Source organism: Manis javanica, chromosome 4 (genome assembly GCF_040802235.1).
Source record: "Manis javanica isolate MJ-LG chromosome 4, MJ_LKY, whole genome shotgun sequence".
Classification (NCBI taxonomy): domain Eukaryota; kingdom Metazoa; phylum Chordata; class Mammalia; order Pholidota; family Manidae; genus Manis; species Manis javanica.
Genome location: NC_133159.1, coordinates 78,606,595 through 78,626,668, shown reverse-complemented (window position 1 = coordinate 78,626,668; position 20,074 = coordinate 78,606,595). Strand labels below are relative to the sequence as shown.

The following is a 20,074-nucleotide window of genomic DNA, read 5'->3' as shown; positions in this document are numbered from 1 at the left end:
ATATGTACAAAAGTCCAAAAAGAAAGTATTGATGAAGAGTCCAAAGGACAGTTGACATCACTAGACTTCTCGAAGTGGTTTCAAGAAGAAGGTAAGACAGGAGGACTAAATCCTGAATGCTGGGAAAGAACCCTATTCACCAGGTCTGTGTTTTCTTTTACTCTCTGACTTATACCTGCTGCAGAGCAAGGCAGGGAGAGTGAAAAAGAAAATATAGTATAAGGTCTTCCCTGATTCTTCTACTAAAATTAAGTGAGCTAGTCTTGTTTTAAAACCCTGTCTCAAAAAATCATGTAAAATGTTAATGTAAGATTGGACTTCCTAAAGCAAAATCATGCCATTCTGTGGTCCTTCAAGTCCTTTTAACTTTTTAAGGGTACTTGTATGGTAGATTTATAATTCATTTGTCCCTCTAACTGGAGATGTTATAAAAGGGCTAAGACAGTACCTGGCACATAGTAGACAGTCAATAAACAGTTGCTGAATGAATCTATGGGAAGGCAGCGTCTTGGTGTGGAAGTATGTATGCCTTTTTGTACAATATAAGACATTTTAAATCAGTAGAGAAAAATATATATAAAGGAAGGCATGTACCCATCACCCAGCTCAAACAATTATCAACTCATAGCCAGTCTTTTTTCAACTATACCCCACCTACTTTTCCCTTCCCATATTATTTTGAAGCAAATTCCAGATATCATATCATTTCATTCATTAAGATTTCAATATCTATCTCTAAAAGATTAGGACTTTTCTCTTTAAACATTACATTATCACACCTGAAAATTTTAAATAATTCCTTAATAACATCAGCTATCCTGTCAGTCTTCAAATTTTCAATTGTCTCATAAAGGCTTTTTTTTTTTTACAGTTTTTCATTTGAATTAGGACCCAAAAAACATCCACAAATTGTGTTTTTTGATGTATTTCTTAAATTTTTTTCAATCTTTAGTGTTCCCCATCTTCTCTATTTTCTCCCACGTAATTTATGTGTTGAATGTTTCCCACAGCCTGGAATTTGCTGATTATATCCTAGTAGTGTCACTTACTTAAGAGTCACTTATAGTCCTCTGTCGCCCGTATTTCCTGTAAACTGATAGTTGGAGCTAAAGGCTTGATCAGATTCAGATTCAGTTTTCTTTTTGGCAAGTCCAAAAAAGAAGGTGGTGTTCAAATCATAGTATTGGTACTTTCATTTTTCTCTCAGTGCCCTGAAAATTGATTTAGCTAACATTTGTTGAGTATTTTCTGTGTGTCTAGCAATGTGCTTATGTTCTATAGGCATTATGTCATTTAATCATATTTAAGTTAAGTTTCATAATACTAGCACATACCAATTTCTGTCTGATGACTAGGCCTCTTATTAGGGCCAAGTAATCTTAAATATCTTTCAAGCAAACCCTTTGTTACATACCCCATCTTTTTTTATGTCATTTAATTTGGAATTCTGTCTGGATTTTCTTTTTACTGGATTCATTTAGAGTCATAAAAAGTAACTTGCATTAGAGGGTTTTATTTATATTTTAATAATGAAGTTCAAAGACCTCTCATTTAACTGAATTTGTTGTATTCAGGCTTCTTGCTACTAGGATTCACCATCTGTTAACCTCACAAAGACAGATACCTAAACCACAAATAGGGCTAACAGAACTCAGTACTTCCTGCATCTCATTTTCATCTGCACTCATTGTCTTCTGCAGGTGCACTTAGGTCTCGTTCATCTCTTCCTGCTTTCTTTGCATGCTCACAGTGCTCACAGTATCCTACTGTTGCCCAGTGTGAGAAACTGGCTTGTGATTGTAAAAGCAAATGTAGCTTTTCATTGTTTGTTTACATATCTTTAATCTGTTCTGCTTAATTCTCTCCATAGTCCTAAATTCTACTGTTAATAAAACCAGGCCAGTAGCTCCAGACTTAAAAAATAGATGTCAGATTATCTTAACCAGCTGACACTTTTGCAGATCACACTGTTTGACAGGTGGTTGATGGAGAGAAGGCACCAACCTGCCCAAGTTGCAGTTAGACACCAGAGCACTGGGAGCAAAACGACGCAGAGAAGATCCTCTTGTGCTGCTTTACAAGATGACATACAGGAGTGATTTTTTCTTTATGTATCTTAATTGTTCTTTAATCATTTCTCCTTTAATAGTTGTAATGTTCTCAAATTTCCAGAATATCTATTAGGTGAAGCATCCGGCTTACTGACTAGAAGGAACATGAAACCTTGGTGACTACAACCGAGAAACAGGAATGAATGGGACATTTAATTTCTTACATAGAACGTCACTATGAGGCATTAGACAAATAGCCAAATTCTCTGTTCTTATTCATTAAAAACAATATTATTTTATCTTAAAAAAATGATTATCCATAAAGAACTTTAAGATTCTTAGTTGAAGCAGTCTTCTACAAGCTTGTAGTCAAAGGGAATTCTGTCTCTGTTGCCCTGATCTTGCAGGTTGCCCAGGGTAGCATGGTGCACGTGTTTGTGCTTTTAATAAGTAGCTCTCCATGCTGGTGGTATTTGAAAGGTCATACATTTTAAAGGGTATTTTGTTCCCTTTTTCCTTGGCAGGACTAAGGAGCTTCCTTTTCTAAGACCAGTGCTGTTTGGACTCAGTGAAAGTACACTTTGTTCTAGGAGAATTGCCATATGAAAGCCTAGAATATATATTGAGTTCATCCAAGAAGGGGGAAAAATCAGTTCTAGGGACAGTGAAGGCTTACTTGGTGCTGAATGAATGACTGTTGTATGATTTTTTTTACTCACAGGCTCGCTTCTCATATGTGCGGATGAAATATCTTTTCTTTTCCTGGTTGGCAGTTTTTGTTGGAAGCTGGATTATATATGTGCAATACTCTACCTATACAGAACTATGCAGAGGAAAAGACTGTAAGAAAATAATAGTAAGTATTTTTTTAATTTCCTAATATATGGAAAAACCCATATTAACAGGTTATATTTTAAATATATTATATTTACTCCTTATATACATACTAATAATTATTTTCAAAAAGTAAAAGTTAATTTGACCTTAGAGTTGTGTTGAACTTCATAGCAGTCTCATATGACCAAGTTAATAAGAGTGTTCTCCAGCTTGAATAATCCAAAATTCAGAAATATTAATATATAATAAAATGTGAGGACATCCTCATTATAAAGAGGGATTTTTGTTCTTCAGATATGCTTGAAATTTAGTTTATTCCAATCAGATGGGTTTTTAAATATTTGAGTATAAAAGTGTTATTTACAGGCAACCTTTCTGGAACACATCTTTTTAAAAAACAGGATCATTCTCAAATACCCAAAATTTATCTGGAAAACATATAAGTGTATTTATTACTCTGTTCCTATCCTGATGATTGGATGTATTTCAGGAAAATTTCTGTATCAGTCTAAGATTTCCAGTAGTAATTATTGGCTCCATTAGCACTTATCTTTTAAATGTCTGAGGATCAGTAAATTTCATTTCTTGTTTTCTGTTAATATCTTCTGATATAAATAATATTAAAGTATTTCATCTGAGAATTGTGATTTTGATAATAGGATTGTTAGGATCCCAATTATTATAACTTATTAAAGATTCTGTAATTATTGAGTGGTTACTCTTCACCCAGACTGGTGTTGCTAGATGTGTGCATATAGCAGGGAACAAGATTATCATGACCATACAAACCTACTACTTAGCAGGGAAGAAAATGAATAATTACAGTTAAGTAAGGTTAATGTTACAATAGCACTGTTATAAGAACATAAGACAGAGAGACCTGAAGCTTTCCAAATTTTAAGAAATGAAAATCAATTGAACTCTAGGCACTCTGTCATGATTAAAAAATATATTTTCCAGGAGTATTACAGCCTCTTAAGTAGACAAGGGAGGAATTACTAATACAATAAACAGGGGAATAGTAGAGTCTCAAATCAAGGTTCAAAGATGTCAATCTTATGTCCATACCAATTGGCCATTCCAGATCCTTGAGCAATTTTTAGATAGGAGAAATGTCTGGGCCCAGACAATGCACTGTGTACTGAATACTGGTCATTAAGACTTGAAAAAGCCCCCCAAACCCACTTTACAAATAAATATGACAAAGGGAGAGAAAAATTTGTCTGTGTTGGTGGAGCCAGGAATTGATCCTAATTCTGTTTTTGTATAAAGCTTATACTCTTTCTGCTACCCTGTGTCAGAAGAGACTGACAAAAGTAGCTATAGTTTAATAAAGCTAACAAAAAAGCCCACAAATGCACATGCTTATACTCTCAGGAAGAAGAAAGAATGAGGAATAATACAATCAACTACAATAACATAAATAACCAAACTATTTGAAATGTTTATTTCCCTTTTTGGAGGGCACTGTTCTAAAAGTAGGTGCTTTGGGGCACATTAAAAGGTGTTCATGGATAAAAATTTTCATATTCAGATATATTTGGAAACAGAGAGCTTAACAAGATAAATAGCTGACTTTACTGAAGTCTTCTTAGAACCTTTAATATATTAATGTGCATTGTGCATCTCCAGAGAAAGCAAATATACTTGATTAGGAAAAAAATTCATCCCCATCAGAATCCTCCCAGGAAAACCTGTTGAGATCATCTGGTGATGTTTGAAATACTGCTCTAAGAGATTAAGGCAAAATGAAGTGGATTTGCTTGTATCTTGTATTAATATAATAACCTCTACAATGTAAGGCATATGTTAGTATATATTCTGTCATAAGTGAATAATAGTTGAAGTACTTCATTATTTTTCCTTTAATTTCACCTTATTTTATAAGAAATGGAAGTAGAACATGATTCTAGCATAATTTAATGGTTATCTTTCTTTTGAAATCAATGAAAAAGTTTTCTGAGCCTTATATATATCTTCTTCCTGAGGCTGGTTTTAAAAAACAAAATTGTGGTTTCTCTGTATGTGGGAAATATTTCCTTAAAACTTGCCCAAACTGGTAGTACTAAGATTGGTGGAACTAAGATAGTACTAATATTGCATAGGAATTGTGTGATTAGAACTAAACAACAGGCAGGAAAAAATTTTTAAGTATATATTAAAACTCAAAGGGCTACTGAGATAGTGAGGAAACGTGATCAAGATCTGGGAGAGGATAAGATTTGAGAGAGGTGAACCTAGATTTTCTGGCTGCATTTACCTGGAGATATATTAACTGAAATCCACAGTTTTATGGGTCTAGGAAGATTGAAAATGTAGTCCAGCTCCTACCATTGGTGGGACCTTGGTACACCACACTTGGGGCTGTGACTCTTTAAAGGGCTGAACCTCAAGAGTACTGGTGAACTAAAGGAACCTCAGAGAAGTGTCCTTTTGTAGCCTCTTTTTTCCCTTGGGGAATTTACTGATAGTGATCATGAGCAGGGGTCTGAGAACCAGGACTATATACTGGTAGAGAGCTGCTGCTGGGGACAAGAAACCAGCAAGCTTTTGTAAAAACTAAGCATACAAGCCAGTTATCCTGTTGGGATATTTGCCAAATCCTGTGCTTTACAAAATGGGAGTCTAAAAATCTCATTGCAAAGACTTTGAAAAGCAGAGCAGACATTTTGGCAGTCTCACAAGATACAGACTAGAGTTATGAACCTGCCAGAGGGAGAAACCCTAATGAATTCTCAGGCTTTTTGTTAAAAAACTAGACAGTTTTGCTCTTGGAATGGGGATGAGCCAAAAATAGCTTGAGCTTTACCAGAGCTCAACCCAGTCTCCACTCAGCACAGCCCTTGATTGGGTTAAGGAGATCAGTTACTAGTATATCTGCTTGCTCAAGGGAAGGAAAACCTGCTCTGGATACATTATGTAAGAATTAAAGGGCATGCCAAAAGCCAAGATGTCACAACCAAAAACCAAGAGATAAACATGGACAATAGAAGCAGATCCATAGATGATCCAGATATTGGAATCATCCAAAAAGAATTTTAAAATAACTATGTTCATGTTCAAGTAAATAGGAAGAAAGGTAGAGAAATAAAACAATTGGATGATTTCAATAGAGAATTGAAATGTATTAAAAAGAATCAGGAAGAAAGTACGGCAGTTGCTCAGATAGTTAAATACAGAAATAGGCAAAAGGTGGAAACAACTCTAAAATCAATTAACAGACGAATGCATAAACAAAATGTGGTACATACATGCAATGGACTATTATTCAACCTTTAAAAAGAATGAAATTCAGATGCATGCTACAACTTGGATGAACCTTGAAAACATTATGCTAAATGATATAAACCAGAACCAAAGGACAAATATTGTATGCTACCACTTAAATGAGGTACCTAGAAAAATAATTACATAAAAATTGGGAAAAGGGTAAAGGAAGTTAAAAAGTTAAGATCCTTATATGGCAGAGTAGGATAAAAGTATCAGTTAACTTTAGACTGTGAATTCAAGTATGAATATTGTTATTTCTATGATAGCCTTTGGAATAGAAAAAGAGTGTATCATTTCCAAACTAATATAGGAAAAATGGAATAATTAAAGAATACTCAGTCCTAAGGAAGGCAAGAAAAGGAAAGAAAAAGAAACCTATTAGGCAAAGTAGAAAACTCATTATAAGATGATAGATATGACAAACTGAGCTCCCTAGGAAACAGACTCAGAGACTGAGATTTGCTTGCAGGATTTTTATTGGGATGGTGTTTGGGATTAATATCTGTGGGTGAGCGAGGAAGCAGGGGAGACCAGTGATTAAACTTGTACAGTGGTAACAAAGTCCTCAGTCCATTCTACAGGGAACTCTCGCACTGAGATGGCCTTATAGAGGTCCAGGGCATTACATACGCTCACTGGCCAGTCACTGGAAACAGTTTTCCACTCTCTCCCACACATCTCCTGGGGAACATAAATCTTGGATAAAGCTATATTCTGGATGAGGGCAAGTCCCAAAGAAGGATTCATCTGAGAGCTGCTCACTGTCTATATGACCAGCAGCTAAAAGAATGAGTGCTTCAGTTCTGGAGGAGATAAGAGTGGTTTACCATGGCATTGACTGTAGTATATTTAAACCTAAATAAATTAAATTAAATATAAATAGATCAAATGCTTCATCTAAAAGATAAGGATTGTCAGATTGTATTAAAATTAAAATGAAAACAACTGTGTTTACAAGAGACACATCTAAAATGTAAAGGTGAAGATATATTGAAAGTAAAAGAATAGGAAAATATTCATGCAAACATGCAAATTCAAAAAAGGGATGTTTAGAGAAAAAACCATGGCTATATTTATTCATATAAGTTTTATATTACACAGACTATACCTCTCTTTTAAAGTCTGAATCAGCCCTTACTAGCTTGAACTATAATACCTTTTAAGTTTGTTACTTCCATGCTTCAGTTTTGCAGTATTTGCCTAAGTAATTGTCTGGCCTTTTCCTAAATTATGGCAATATTCATGCATACTTTTTCTGGTAATTTCTTGGTTATTCCTGCTTTGAAGTGTGGAACCTAAATGGATTGTCTCTGTCTCTGTATTTTACTGTGTAGACTGTTCTCTTTTTAAGTAGACTGAACTGAACCAGATTATATGATAAGTTAGCTGATTTTCATTTTGGGATATAAAAATATAAAACTGCATTATCTCAAAATCATATTTAGCAAAAATATGCTTGCCAAAAATTTACAGTATCCTGTGTGTAAATTCTGAACAGATTTCCTTCATTGTCTTGTCAGTTTCATCTTTGTGAACTAAGAAAGATTTTTCATCTTTGTGAACTAAAGAGACACAGAAGAGCCAAAAGAAGCACTACACATATTATTTGTCAAGGTTTAACAATGTGTGTTCATTTCTTCCATTTGGAAACTGGCAGTTTGGCTTTTAACTTTCCTCTAGTTCTTTTTTTCTTATTTTTAATCATTTAATATTTATTTCCAGGATAATTATTTTCACATAGCAGTCATATAAAAAGTATAATCCATTTTAGAAGCAGTATCAGTCAACAAATATTTATCAAACACTTACTACCTGCTAGCCATTATTGCAGGTACAGTTGAGACAGTGGTAAGCAAGATACAGAGTCCATGTCTTCAGGAACTTATATTCTTTGAGTGGAGTATGTATAATAAAACAGAAACAAACAAATAAATGCCTTCTGATAGTAAGTGCAGTGAGAAAGGACATAATAGAAATATTCATTAAAGAATGGCTAGGGCATGCTACCTTAACCAGAGTGGTTGAGAACAGCTTCCCTAGCTTTCCTGATAAGGTGGCATTTTAAAATGGAACTGATGAGAAGCAAGCAGTTGTGTGACTTTCTGGGTAAAAGCATATAAAGAGAAAGGACAGTGAGTGCAAATGCCCAGAGAGGGAAGCAATCTTAGGAAATATGACTGGTTTCACATGTAACTTGTGAAAATCTGTCTCATTAGTTTAATCATATCATCTACATTTAAAAATAGTGGATATTAGTGATGCAATCCACTGAGCATGAGGAACTTCTTGATTACCAGTAGCTCAACCTCAGTCATATAATGTTGGTCTATTGGAAAACCTAGGCTGGAGTCAAAACACCAGCCTTACCCTTTCTTGTGATGTACTGTATGGCTTTGAGGAAGCAACGTCATTTCCTTGACTTGCTATAAATTCCATTGTACAGGTGAGAAAACTATCTCTGCCCTACCCACATCACAGATTTTATGAGGATAAAGTGGAATTGAATCAATTAAGCTGGACTTCTATCAATAAATGATACTCTGATGTATCTATTGAATATAGAGAAGGTTCCTAAGGCTTTGTCTTGATTTCATTTAGCCTGGGGCAAGTACCCTAGTACTTGTCTTTGTAACCATAACACTGTAATTGAGAAATTGAGTCTCAGAGGGTAAGACAGACACATGACATTATATGATCAGTTGTATAATTAGGGTTCAAGCAGAGAAGCAGAACCAATAAGAAAAATATATTGAGATTTATTATTTATTAAAATTTTTATTTATATTATTTATTAACAATATGGATGAACATTGAGGCATTATGCTAAGTGAAAATAAGTCAGAAAAAGACAAATACCATATGATCTCACTTATATGTGCAATCTAAACAACAGCAAAAGAAGCTGGTAGAACAGTTTGGTGGTTGCTGGGGGAAGCAGGGGGCAGAATGGGTGAAGGGGGTCAAAAGGAACAAACTTACTATTATAAAATAAAAAGTCATGGGGATGCAATGTACAGCATGATGACTATAGTTAATAATACCCTATTATATATTTGATAGTTGCTAAGAGAGTAGATCTTAAAAGTTAGCACCAGAAAAAAAAAATTGTAATTATGTGTGGTAAGTAAGTATCACCACCCAGGGATGTTTACTAGACTTATTGTAGTGATGATTTCACAATGTATACAAATTTTGTTTGTATACTCATGTATACAATGTATACTCATTAGGTTGTACACTGGAAACTAATGTTATATGTCAACGATATCAGTTTTTAAAAGGAGAGAAATTTATTGCAAGGAATTGACTTACCTGATTGTGAGGGCTGGCTAGCCAAGTCTGAGATCCATAGGGCAGGCTGTTAAGAAGGCATGGGCTGAAGTTGCTATCCAGAGACAGAATTTCTTCATCAGGAAAGCATCATGAATTCTCTTAAGGTCCTTCAACTAATTGAGTCAGGCCCACCCAGATTACCTAGGATAATCTTTCTTAAAGTTAATTGATTATGGATTTTAATCACATCTACAAAATACCTTCATAACAAAACTTAGATTATTGTTTGCTTCATTAACTGGGGTCTGTAGCCTCTTGAAGTTGATACATCCCAAGACCATCACATCAGGTTAAAATGATTTAGTTTGTCTACAAAAATTTAAAAGAAGGCTTCAGTGAATAGATCACTGAGTAGACTAGTAGAGAAAGGTTTCTTAGAGGAGATAGAACTTATGCAGGGCCTTATAGAATAGAAAGAGTTTGCAAAGGCACTGAGGAGCATCTTCCTCCGAATTACAAACCAGATTTGTTTTAGTACTTTAATCCCAAAGAGCAAGGTGCTGATTAACATTAGGTCTGAGAATTCTCAGAACGACAGCCTTGGTTGTTAGGCCTTTTGGCTGCCTAGGAATTAATATATATTTCTCTTTTTTCTTTTTGTAGTAAATTTTAAAAACAAACAGAATGTTGAACAAATCAGATTTGCATTCCATATAAAATAAGTACTGTGTGTGAATTAGCCTCATATAGTAATCAAATATATTTCTTATAATTTCAACATTGGAAATCACTATAGAATATTAGTATTATTTCCCTGAGATGTTGTCTCTAACCAATGGATAATTTTTGTTAAAAGATACTAGAAGGTTGGGAATTCTTAACTTATCAAGGCTTCCAGAAGCTAGGAACCAAACAGGAGATTAATCTTGCACATTGTACATTACCTTGCAGTTTGAATTCCAATTTCTTGTTTTCAGTTTTTAATGAAAGTATGAAAATTTCCATTGTCACATCCATTATTTAGAGCTTGATTCTAGTGAAATGTATTATAGGCTATTAACACTCTGAGAAAGGAAATGGAGTGGGGACGGTGCACCCTGGGAAGGCAAGGTTAATTTGTGGAAGTTGTAAGGAATTAGAACTGTGTTCTACCCTTTGTTAAAAGCAGCTCTCTCTGAAACTGAGGGCAACCACCAACTAACCCTAATTAGATGTGCTTGGAAGGATCCATTTTTTTACAGTTGTGCTTTTTTCCTTTTTTCTACAAAGCTAATTATAATATACTGTATAATTCATTATAGATTTTCCCTGATCATGAAATCACCAATTCACTCATTATTTCGGTTGGTCCTATTTAGTGCCTAATCATAAAGAATTTTGCACAATTTGTGTCTTTTTTCTGGGTTCTTTTAAAGAGTAAAAAAAGAATTAGGGAGGGAGAGAAATTTCTCTTCTGTACATATTTCAGGGCCACTGTTTAATAGTGATATTTCTGGCATGTTCCTTTATGACGGAGAGTTTTGAGGTTCTGTCTGGGTAGTAAGGAGGACTGACTCACTGTGCCATTGTGGGGAACCTTTGTGATTATTACCTGAGCACATGCTTCCAAGTAAGAGAATTCGAAGATGAAAGAGCCTCTACATTTTATGACAGTCACTTTTAATAATTAATTTCTAGAGACAGTGGTTTATGGCCTAAAACTAGTTAACATATACTAAATTTAAGATTTTTTAAACCATGTTTGCAATTAGCAATACGTAACAACTTCCTTTAGTTTTGCATTTACTTAGGACTGGTTATTATTTGACTGTAGAGGCTCGTTTTGTGCTATTATCCTATATTTTTATAATATAAAGAATCAATCCATTGTAACATTGTTTTTAAAGTACAAGTTTAATTTTTTCCTTTTAAGAGAACTGTAGTCTATCTGTATGCCAACTTAATTTAGGTTACCAATCTCTTCTTTTGAACTCATAGAAAAATATTAATTGAACAAGTTTATTTCAAATCTTGACAAACATAAAAAATAAACTGTTCGATTACAGTAGCAGTAATTGTACAATTAACAATTCTACTGGTTAAATTGCAATAGCATTTCTGGTAGTCCTGTGTTATACTGCACTTTCTTATATCATGCAATGTTCACCATAAGCCTGAGACAGGTGGTATTGTAATCATTAGCATCATTCCCGAGAAGCAATAAAGAGAGTAAGGGTGAAAACCATCTTAGAAGAAACAAATCAGCAATAAAACACCATGCTATTTTAGTTATGTGCTTAGCAGCACAGTGCTAGAACCTGAAAATACACAGATAAGACATGTCTCGCTCTGAAGATGCTTACAGACTAGTAGAGAATATGGAAAAATAAACAAGAAGCGCACAATAGAGACTGGGAGTGGGGTTACTAGATATAGAAAAAACAAAACAGGATGCATAAATTTGAATTAAACAGGTTTTAGAATGTCCCAAATATTGCCAATCAACAACTAATATGTTTTGTAGTATAAGTATATCCCATACAATGTTCCACTGGACAATCCTAATGGAGAAGGTTCTGGAAGAATTCCGGAAGAGGTTATATCTGAGCTGAATTTTGAGACTTGAGCATTGCAGGTAGGAGACATGTACAAGGCTACAAATACATGAAAGAATGCCATGTTCCAGGAATGGCTAGAGCTGAGAAGATGAAGGGCAGTTTGCATAGGTTCAGTTATAATCAAAAGATGATGTAGAGTCAGAATCATAAAAGACTATCTATGAAGAATTTCACTAGTTGTAGTGGATTAAATTTGGATGGGAGGAAGTGTTGACAAGTATAGACTAGTATTTCCAGAAATTTTGCTAGAAAATCCATTTGTTTCATTTTTTTTTAAATTGTGGTAAACTACACATAACCTAACATTTACTATCTTAACTATTTTTGTTTTCCCATTTATTACTTTGTTTTTCAGCTTTAATAGGGTATAATTGATCAATAAAATTATAATATAGTTGTATACATTGTGAAAGGATTCCCCCCTTGAGTTAATTAGGATATCCATTAGCTCACACATTTACCTTCTTTTTCTTTTTTGGTGAGAACATTTAAATTCTACTCTCTTAGCGAACTTCCATTATGTCGTTCAGTGTTATCAAAGTCACCATGTTATACATTACATCTTCAGACCTTATTAATCTTATAACTGAAGATAGCACCCTTTTACCAACCTCTCCCTGTTTTCCTCACCCACCACGCCCCTGGCAACAACCATTCTACTTTCTGTTTCTATGATCTTGACTACATTAGAGACCTAATGTAAGTGGAATCACACAGTACAAGCTGACTCTTGAAAAACGAGGTTAGGAGCACCAATTCCCACCCCTGCAGTTAAAAATCCACATATACACTACATTATTTACAATAGCCAAGATAAGGAAACAACCAAATGTCTGTTAATGAATGGATAAAGAAGATGTGGTACATATACACAATGGAATATTATTCAGCCATAAAGAAAAAAGAAATCCTGCCATTTGCAACAACATGGATGAATCTAGAGGGTATTAGGGGAAGTGAAATAAGCCAGGCAGAGTGTCGGAAAGTTCATGTTCCTATGGCCAGAATCCTCACTGAACTTAAACCACTTGAAGGTATAACTGGCTTGTTGCTAGGCTACTGCTTCCACCCCCGTAGGCAATAAGCTATTATTGCACTATATAGAGAGCTGGCCCAGTGCTCTAGGCTGAGGCAGAGACACTAGTACTTGATCTACCACCAGAAGAACATGCTGGGTAATAAATTCTTTCACCCCAAAGAAATGGTCTACTGTCTTTTCTTTGGTCACACTGAATCCATAGCGAACTTGCCCAGGGCTGAAACCCATTGGCAAGACAATTGGCAAAGTCGACAGGGTTTGTTGTTGACCAAGGAAAAAGACAGGCTGCCCTTATGGAAGGGTTGCTTCAGTGGGCTGTCCCTGTGAATGGGGAGACAGTGGATTGTATGTGGTCTGAGGTGGCTTGCCTCCTAGAGGGCTGGGCCCCACCCCAGGACTGGAGGCAAGTGGAGGTGATACCTGAGGCACTTAGGGGTGGCCTTTGGTATAGTAAATAGGTCTTTTGAGAGACAGAGTGCCCGTGAGGCAGTGGGGACTTTAGGTTGGCTGCTTCTCACAGTATTAAAAAAGTCTACAGAAGATACAGAAGAGAAGGACACACTCCTGAAAAATACCCAAGAAATGGCAGCACGAGAACATGAGCTGCAAACTGCTGTGGATTCACTGAAGAAGGAAATGGCATTGATACGAGAGGAGGCAGCACAAGAATGCCAGCAGCAAGGTGCCATTGAAGAGGTAAAAGATTCCTTACAGAACGAGACAGCTGTGCTGCCAGGTTCTCTGAAGGAGGAAGAGGCCATCAAAGAAAAAGACAAACTCCTGAGGGAAGCACACGCAGAGGTGGCACGAGAACACCAGCTGCAAAGCATTGAGGTGAAGGTAAGAGAGCTTCTGAAGACTGAGCTAGCATTGCTGCAAGGCATGGTAGAAAAGGTAAAGGTTGTAGCAGAGGAGGCACTTGGGGGAGGGGAGAGAAAGGTGCCATCAGCCCTGGAAATGGAGGAGCTGGGGAAGGATGAAGGGGTGGTGCTGAAGGCACTGACCCCTCCTGTACTGAAAGCACACCCAGTGGTTGTAAAGAAAATAAAGACCCAGCAGCTGAAAGTTCCCCAAGGAGAGGAGTGGCCCCCTTCCCAGATCGTGGAGCACTCTATGCTCTGCCCATATACTCAGGCTGAGCTGGTGGATTTGGGCTCCTGGTTTAGGCGGAAGCCCTCGGAGTCAATGTCAGTTTGGCTTCGGCATCTGTGGGACTTAGGGATGGATGGAATTGTTCTGTGGGCAGAGATAGGAAAGCTGGCTTCCCTGATGGTTCAGCCCGCCTTGAGGCAGTGGTTACAAAGTGCACATCAGATCCCAGGACCACTCTCTTGCATGCATACTACCTGATAGACAAGGTTTGCCTATGTTGGTGTCATTAAATGTGTCTTATTGGCCCTAAGGTATTTGTGGATTGGGAACCTCCTCTGGCTTGAGGATTATTATAATTTTTGTTACCTGTATTAAAATCTTGTATCTTAATTTTTGTCATTATCTCTAAGTTGTTGTTAGCCTCTGTTGCTATTGTGGAATCTGGTTACAGTGCTCCAGCCTTCTCACGCAGGGACCATTGCGGAAGATAGCATGTAGATTGTAAGGCAAGAATTCTGGAGGGGTGGAGTCTGGGGCAGTTGGGGTTCCTATGGCCAGGATTCTCACTGAACTCAAACCACCTGATAATTTAACCACTGTTGCTAGGCTACTGCTTCCACATCCATAGGCAATAAGCTATTATTGCACTATATAGAGAGCTCAGGAGGCAGAGACGCTAGTGCTCAACCTACAGCCGGGAGAACAAGCCCTTTCACCCCAACGAAATATTCTACTGTCATTTCTTTGGTCACACTGAATCCATAGCGAACTTGCCAGAACTGAAACTCATTGGCAAGACACAGAGAAATACCATATGGTTTCACCTATTTGTGGAATATGAAAACAAAGCAAAACAGAATGAACAAAACAGCAGTAGCCTCCTAGGCACTGAGAAGCGACTGGTAGTTACCATAGGGGAGGGGTTGGGGTATGTGGCTGGGGAAAGTGAGGGAATAAAGGGGCACAAAAATTCCCAATCATAATATAAGTTGGCCATGGAGATGGTAGTGCAGCATGGAGAATATAGCCAATGATTCTGTAACATTTTTCTATGTAGACAGATAGTAACTGTGGCACTAGTGGGGGTGAGGATTTAATAATATGAGTAACTGTTGAACCACTGTGTTGTATATTTGAAACCAATATAGGATTGTATATCAGTATATCAATTTAAAAAACATAACTTTTGATGCCCCCAAAACTCAATTTCAGTAGCCTATTGTTGACAGGAATCCTCACCTATAAACAGTTGACACATATTCTGTATGTTTATATGTATTATATACTGTATTCTTACAATAAAGTAAGCTAGAGAAAAAAAAATGTTTTTTTCAAGTTGTCACAGATCTCCAAAAAATCTCCCAATGTATTTATTGAAAAAATTCACATATAAGTAGACCTGTACAGTTCAAACCCATTTGTCTTTTTTGTTTACTTTTCTTTTTGTGACTGGCTTGTTTCATTTATCTTGAAGGTTCATCCATACTATAGCATGTGTCAGAATTTTCTTCCTTTAAATATATATACCATACTTTATTATTTTTTTAAATTAAAGTATCATTGATATATAATCTTATGATGGTTTCACATAAACAACACAGTGGTTTCAACATTCACCCATATTATCAAGTCTCCCCTCCATTGCAGTCACTGTCAGTGTAGTAAGATGCTATATAGTCATTATTGTCTTCTCCACGCTGAACTGCCTTCCCTGTATGTTGTGAGTGCTAATTATAGTGCCCCTTAATCCCCTTCTCCCTCCCTCCCCAATCCTCCCCTTTGGTAACCGCTAGTCCCTTCTTGGAGGCTGTGAGTTTGCTGCTGTTTTGTTTCTTCAGTTTTGCTTTATTTTTATACTGCACAAATGAATGAAGTCATATACCACACTTTATTTATCCATTCATCCATTGATCCCTTTTGCTTCCACCTCTTTTGCTGGGAAATTGTTTTAAATTGATCTAATCTGGTTTGGTCACTGTAACCCTGGAGGGTTTTAGCTCTGGGCAAGTTCACTTTGAATTCAATGACACTGAATAATGACAACAGAATTTTTTGGGTGAAATGTCTTATACCAAGCTTTATTCTCAAGACAGCATGTTGAGTGGTAGAATCACGTCTACATTAGGCAAATCTCCCCCTACCTCCCTGCAGAGCACTGGACAGAGGTGTTTATATAGCAATACAGACAATAATGGCTCATTGCCAACACGTGTGTAAGCATGTGCCTATGCAGTAGGCCAGTTACTACATCATTGCACGTGTGCAGTAGGCAAGTAGATTAGGGTCAGGTGAGCATCCTGGCCATCGGAACTTCCATTTTCTCTACAGTCATGCACACGCCTTAGATTCTATTTTGAAAGATAATGGTGTTAAGGGAGTAATGCAGAGTAACCTCACAACCTTATTACTAGGTTATAATGAAAATGATTTCTGTTACACATACAGGCATTTATTCAGCATGTATTTATTTGGAGGCAGTCACAAAACATTTCACATAACCAGTCTGTAAACTCACTGAAGTTCTAACCCTGTCATTTTAGGTGCTCTATCAACTTGCATGAAAGATTTACTCAAGGCAGAAGCAATGATACTACAGAGGCAGGCTTCTCTTACCCTATAATGAGTATCAGGCAACTGGAAAACCTCAAAACATCTCTTTGACCAACAGCATTAGTATCACCTGGAAATGTAACTGCAAATGCTAATTATCAGCCCTACCTAAAACCTACTGAGTCAGAAATGCTGAGACTAGGGTCCAAGTGTCTGTGTTTAAACAAGACCTCCAGGAGACCTGAACTCCCAAAAGTTTGAGAGCCTCAGTTGTAAAATGATGAGTTCTGGGTATCTCCATAAAGATACAGGTTATAGCTTTAACTAGTTTTTATATACTCTTTATGCTAGGATAGGGCATATCTCATAGGTTAGCCAATCCACATCCATAAATACCTTTAATTTAATGATGGTAGTCCATTTCTAACATTCACCATGCTATTTAACAAGCCACAAATTTCACCAATAAAATCCTAATATGCTAATTAACAAAATCTCAGAAATGGATTAGTCTTGAAACAGGGATAACAGAAACATAGTAGCTGCTTCTGGAGCATGAGTTTATTATCCTATTAAAACACTAGCTGAAGAAAACAAGATCCTGATTCAAAAAGACATATGCACCCCTGTGTTTATCACAGCACTATTTACAACAGCCAAGACATGGAAGCAACTTAAGTGTCCATCAGTAGATGAATGGATAAAGACGATGTGATACATATACACAATGGAATATTATTCAGCCATAAGAAGAAAACAGATCTACCATTTGCAGCAACTTAGATGGAGTTAGACGGTATTATGCTCAGTGAAATAAGCCAGATGGAGAAAGACAAGTACCAAATGATTTCAGTCATTTGTGGAGTTTAACAACAAAGCAAAACTGAAGGAACAAAACAGCAGCAGACTCACAGAACCCAAGAAGAGACTAGCGGTTACCAAAGGGAAGGGGGTGGGGAGGGAGGGAGAAGGGGATTAAGGAGCATTATGATGAGCACACATAATGTAGGGGGGTCGTGGGGAAGGCAGTATAGCACAGAGAAGATGTGGACAAAATGAAAGTTCCTGTGGCCAGGATTCTCACCTGGCCTTGGTTGGTTAGCTCATTACACACGTGTGAGCAATACGTTGCTATTGTCTCTACATAAAGAGCCCTGCCCAATGCTCTGGGTGACAGGGTGGCAAGGCTGCAAGGCTGCAGGAGAGCAGAGCAGAGGCTGGAGTGGTGGCAGCACCGAAGACAAAGCCAGAGGACAGCTGTGTGGGCTGAAAGGCCCAGAGGATGGCTATGCGGGCAGAAAAGCCCAGAGACCAGCTTGCTGCATGCAGACTCGCTCTGAGTGGATGAGATTTTAGTGACTGACTTGCCACTGTGGAAATAAAGTTGGGTATAAACCCTTTCATCCCAAGAACGTTTTACCATCATTTCTTTGGTCACATTGAATCCATAGTGAACTTGCCTGGACTGAAACCCACTGGCGAGACAGAAGACAAGTGGTGACTCTATAGCATCTTACTACACTGATGGACAGTGACTACAGTGGGGTGCATGTGGGGGGACTTGATAATATGGGTGAGTGTAGTAACCACAATGTTGCTCATGTGAAACCTTCAAAAGATTGTGTGTCAATGATACCTTAATTTAAAAAAAATAGCTGAGCTACCTGTAAATTCCTCAATATATTAGAGGCATCTGGACTATAAACTCACACATGACATAAATATCACACTGTATGCTATAGGATTTTAAAGTACAATTTAAAATATAATTACAGATTTTATAACAAGGTAAAGGTAGAGGGTTTGTGCATATGTGCATGGGTGTGAGCATGTTGTAGAGGGAGTGTGTTGAGCACTGTTAGTAGCTGAGAGAAGTCAGAAGAGAGGGAAAGAATGAGAGGTTGAAGATACAGGGAGAGGACAGAGAAAGGTGAATTAAGTATCTGATGTAGGGAACGGAAGAGGGTGCTGATGAGAGACTTGGAGAATTTTCAGGCATTGTTAAGAATCCAATTCTGCTGTTTTTTCCTAAGAGGAAATTGATGAGATTCTGAAATACGTTTTTAAGACATGGATCTTAGGAAATTATTTAAAACCCAGTACTATATACATCGGTTCATTGTTACCTCCACTTACAGTAGTTTCCTTCGTTCATGAAATTATTCCTTCAGCACGAATTAATTTTGTAAAATTTAGCTCGAGAGTGCCATCGTCTGGTACTATGTTGTATGTGCAAGCAAAGGGAGATGAATCATCATAGTAATAAATCCTTGGACTGGCAAAACTTTGACTTTTTCTGCTGAGTGTTCTGTTGTGAAGTTGAACATTCTTAATTATCTCTATGTCTTTGTAGCTAGAAGATAAGATTACTTACAATGATTATAGTTTGTGTGTATTAGCTGCGCCTGAAAAACCAAACGGTATGTGGCCAGCCATCCTTTTCATACAAGCATTTGGGAATTTTGCTTCTGGTTGTGATGGGAGCCACAGGCTGAAGGGCCTGTTCTTTGTGACTACCTCTTTGATGCAAGGTTGGTTGAGGCCTTAGCTAAAAGCAAGAATCTGATTCTTGATTCACTGCTTAACAATTTACCTAGATACTGGTTTTTACTAATAAGATACTGGTTTGTTTTGTTTTAATGTTTTAAATATGATGGGAAAATACTGATTTTATCCTCAGTGAAGTTTTAAAATAAAAATCACTGTGTTCTTTATGGTGGTTGTTTAATAAACATTTACCAAACACTCAAATACCAAACTCTGTTATGTGCTAGAGGGAAAAAGGAAGGCCAAAGGTGAATTTGACCATGTTTCTGCCTTCAAACATCTTACTTTCTATCAGGGAAGATAACATGAACATACGTGATGTTAGATTTGGGAACCTAAGGAAAGATGGGAAGAAGAAAATAGCCTCAGGGAAGAAATAAACAGCTTGCAGATTACTCATTGGACAATGGGTGTTGTGGGAAGGGCCATCTTAAATCTTGAAGATAGACGTTCCTCAAGATTCAGGAGCCAAAGATCAGGACAGTCCAAGGGGACAGCTCTTTAAGGCCTGTCCCAGAAATTGTTCATAATAGAATGCCCTGTTTCTGGATAAACACTCAGAATATACGTCATCCATTCAGCAAGGGCTTTTTTTTATTATGTGTCAGGCATTGTGGAAAGTCCTAAGGAAACAAAGACAAAAGTCCTGGCCCTACTTTGAGTTGCTTGTGCAGAGGGAATGAGTGTGCCCAGAGCTCCTTAGCAGGAACACTGTGAACAGGCATCCGATCCAGCCATTACTAATCCTGCTCTGCATGCTCCTCTCCAAGATAAGTAATTCTTGTTCTTTTACCTCAGTGGTTACTAGCACAGGCTCT

The 20,074-nt window shown here is 37.0% G+C and overlaps 1 protein-coding gene across 5 annotated transcripts in view; it reads left to right on the top strand.

Moving 5' to 3' along the window:
- The window catches only part of DIPK1A (divergent protein kinase domain 1A), a 139,614-nt gene that overhangs the window by 80,192 nt on the left and 39,348 nt on the right, over positions 1 to 20,074 (top strand). For 4 of the 5 annotated variants that reach the window (XM_036998051.2, XM_073234286.1, XM_036998048.2 and 1 more), the window contains one exon: positions 2,773 to 2,907. In XM_036998051.2, the coding sequence (XP_036853946.1) occupies positions 2,794 to 2,907 (114 nt within the window). In that variant the 5' untranslated portion in view covers positions 2,773 to 2,793. Of the gene's footprint in view, positions 1 to 2,772; positions 2,908 to 7,678; positions 13,908 to 20,074 lie in introns of those variants that run through there. The other variant, XM_073234285.1, reaches the window with a different exon arrangement.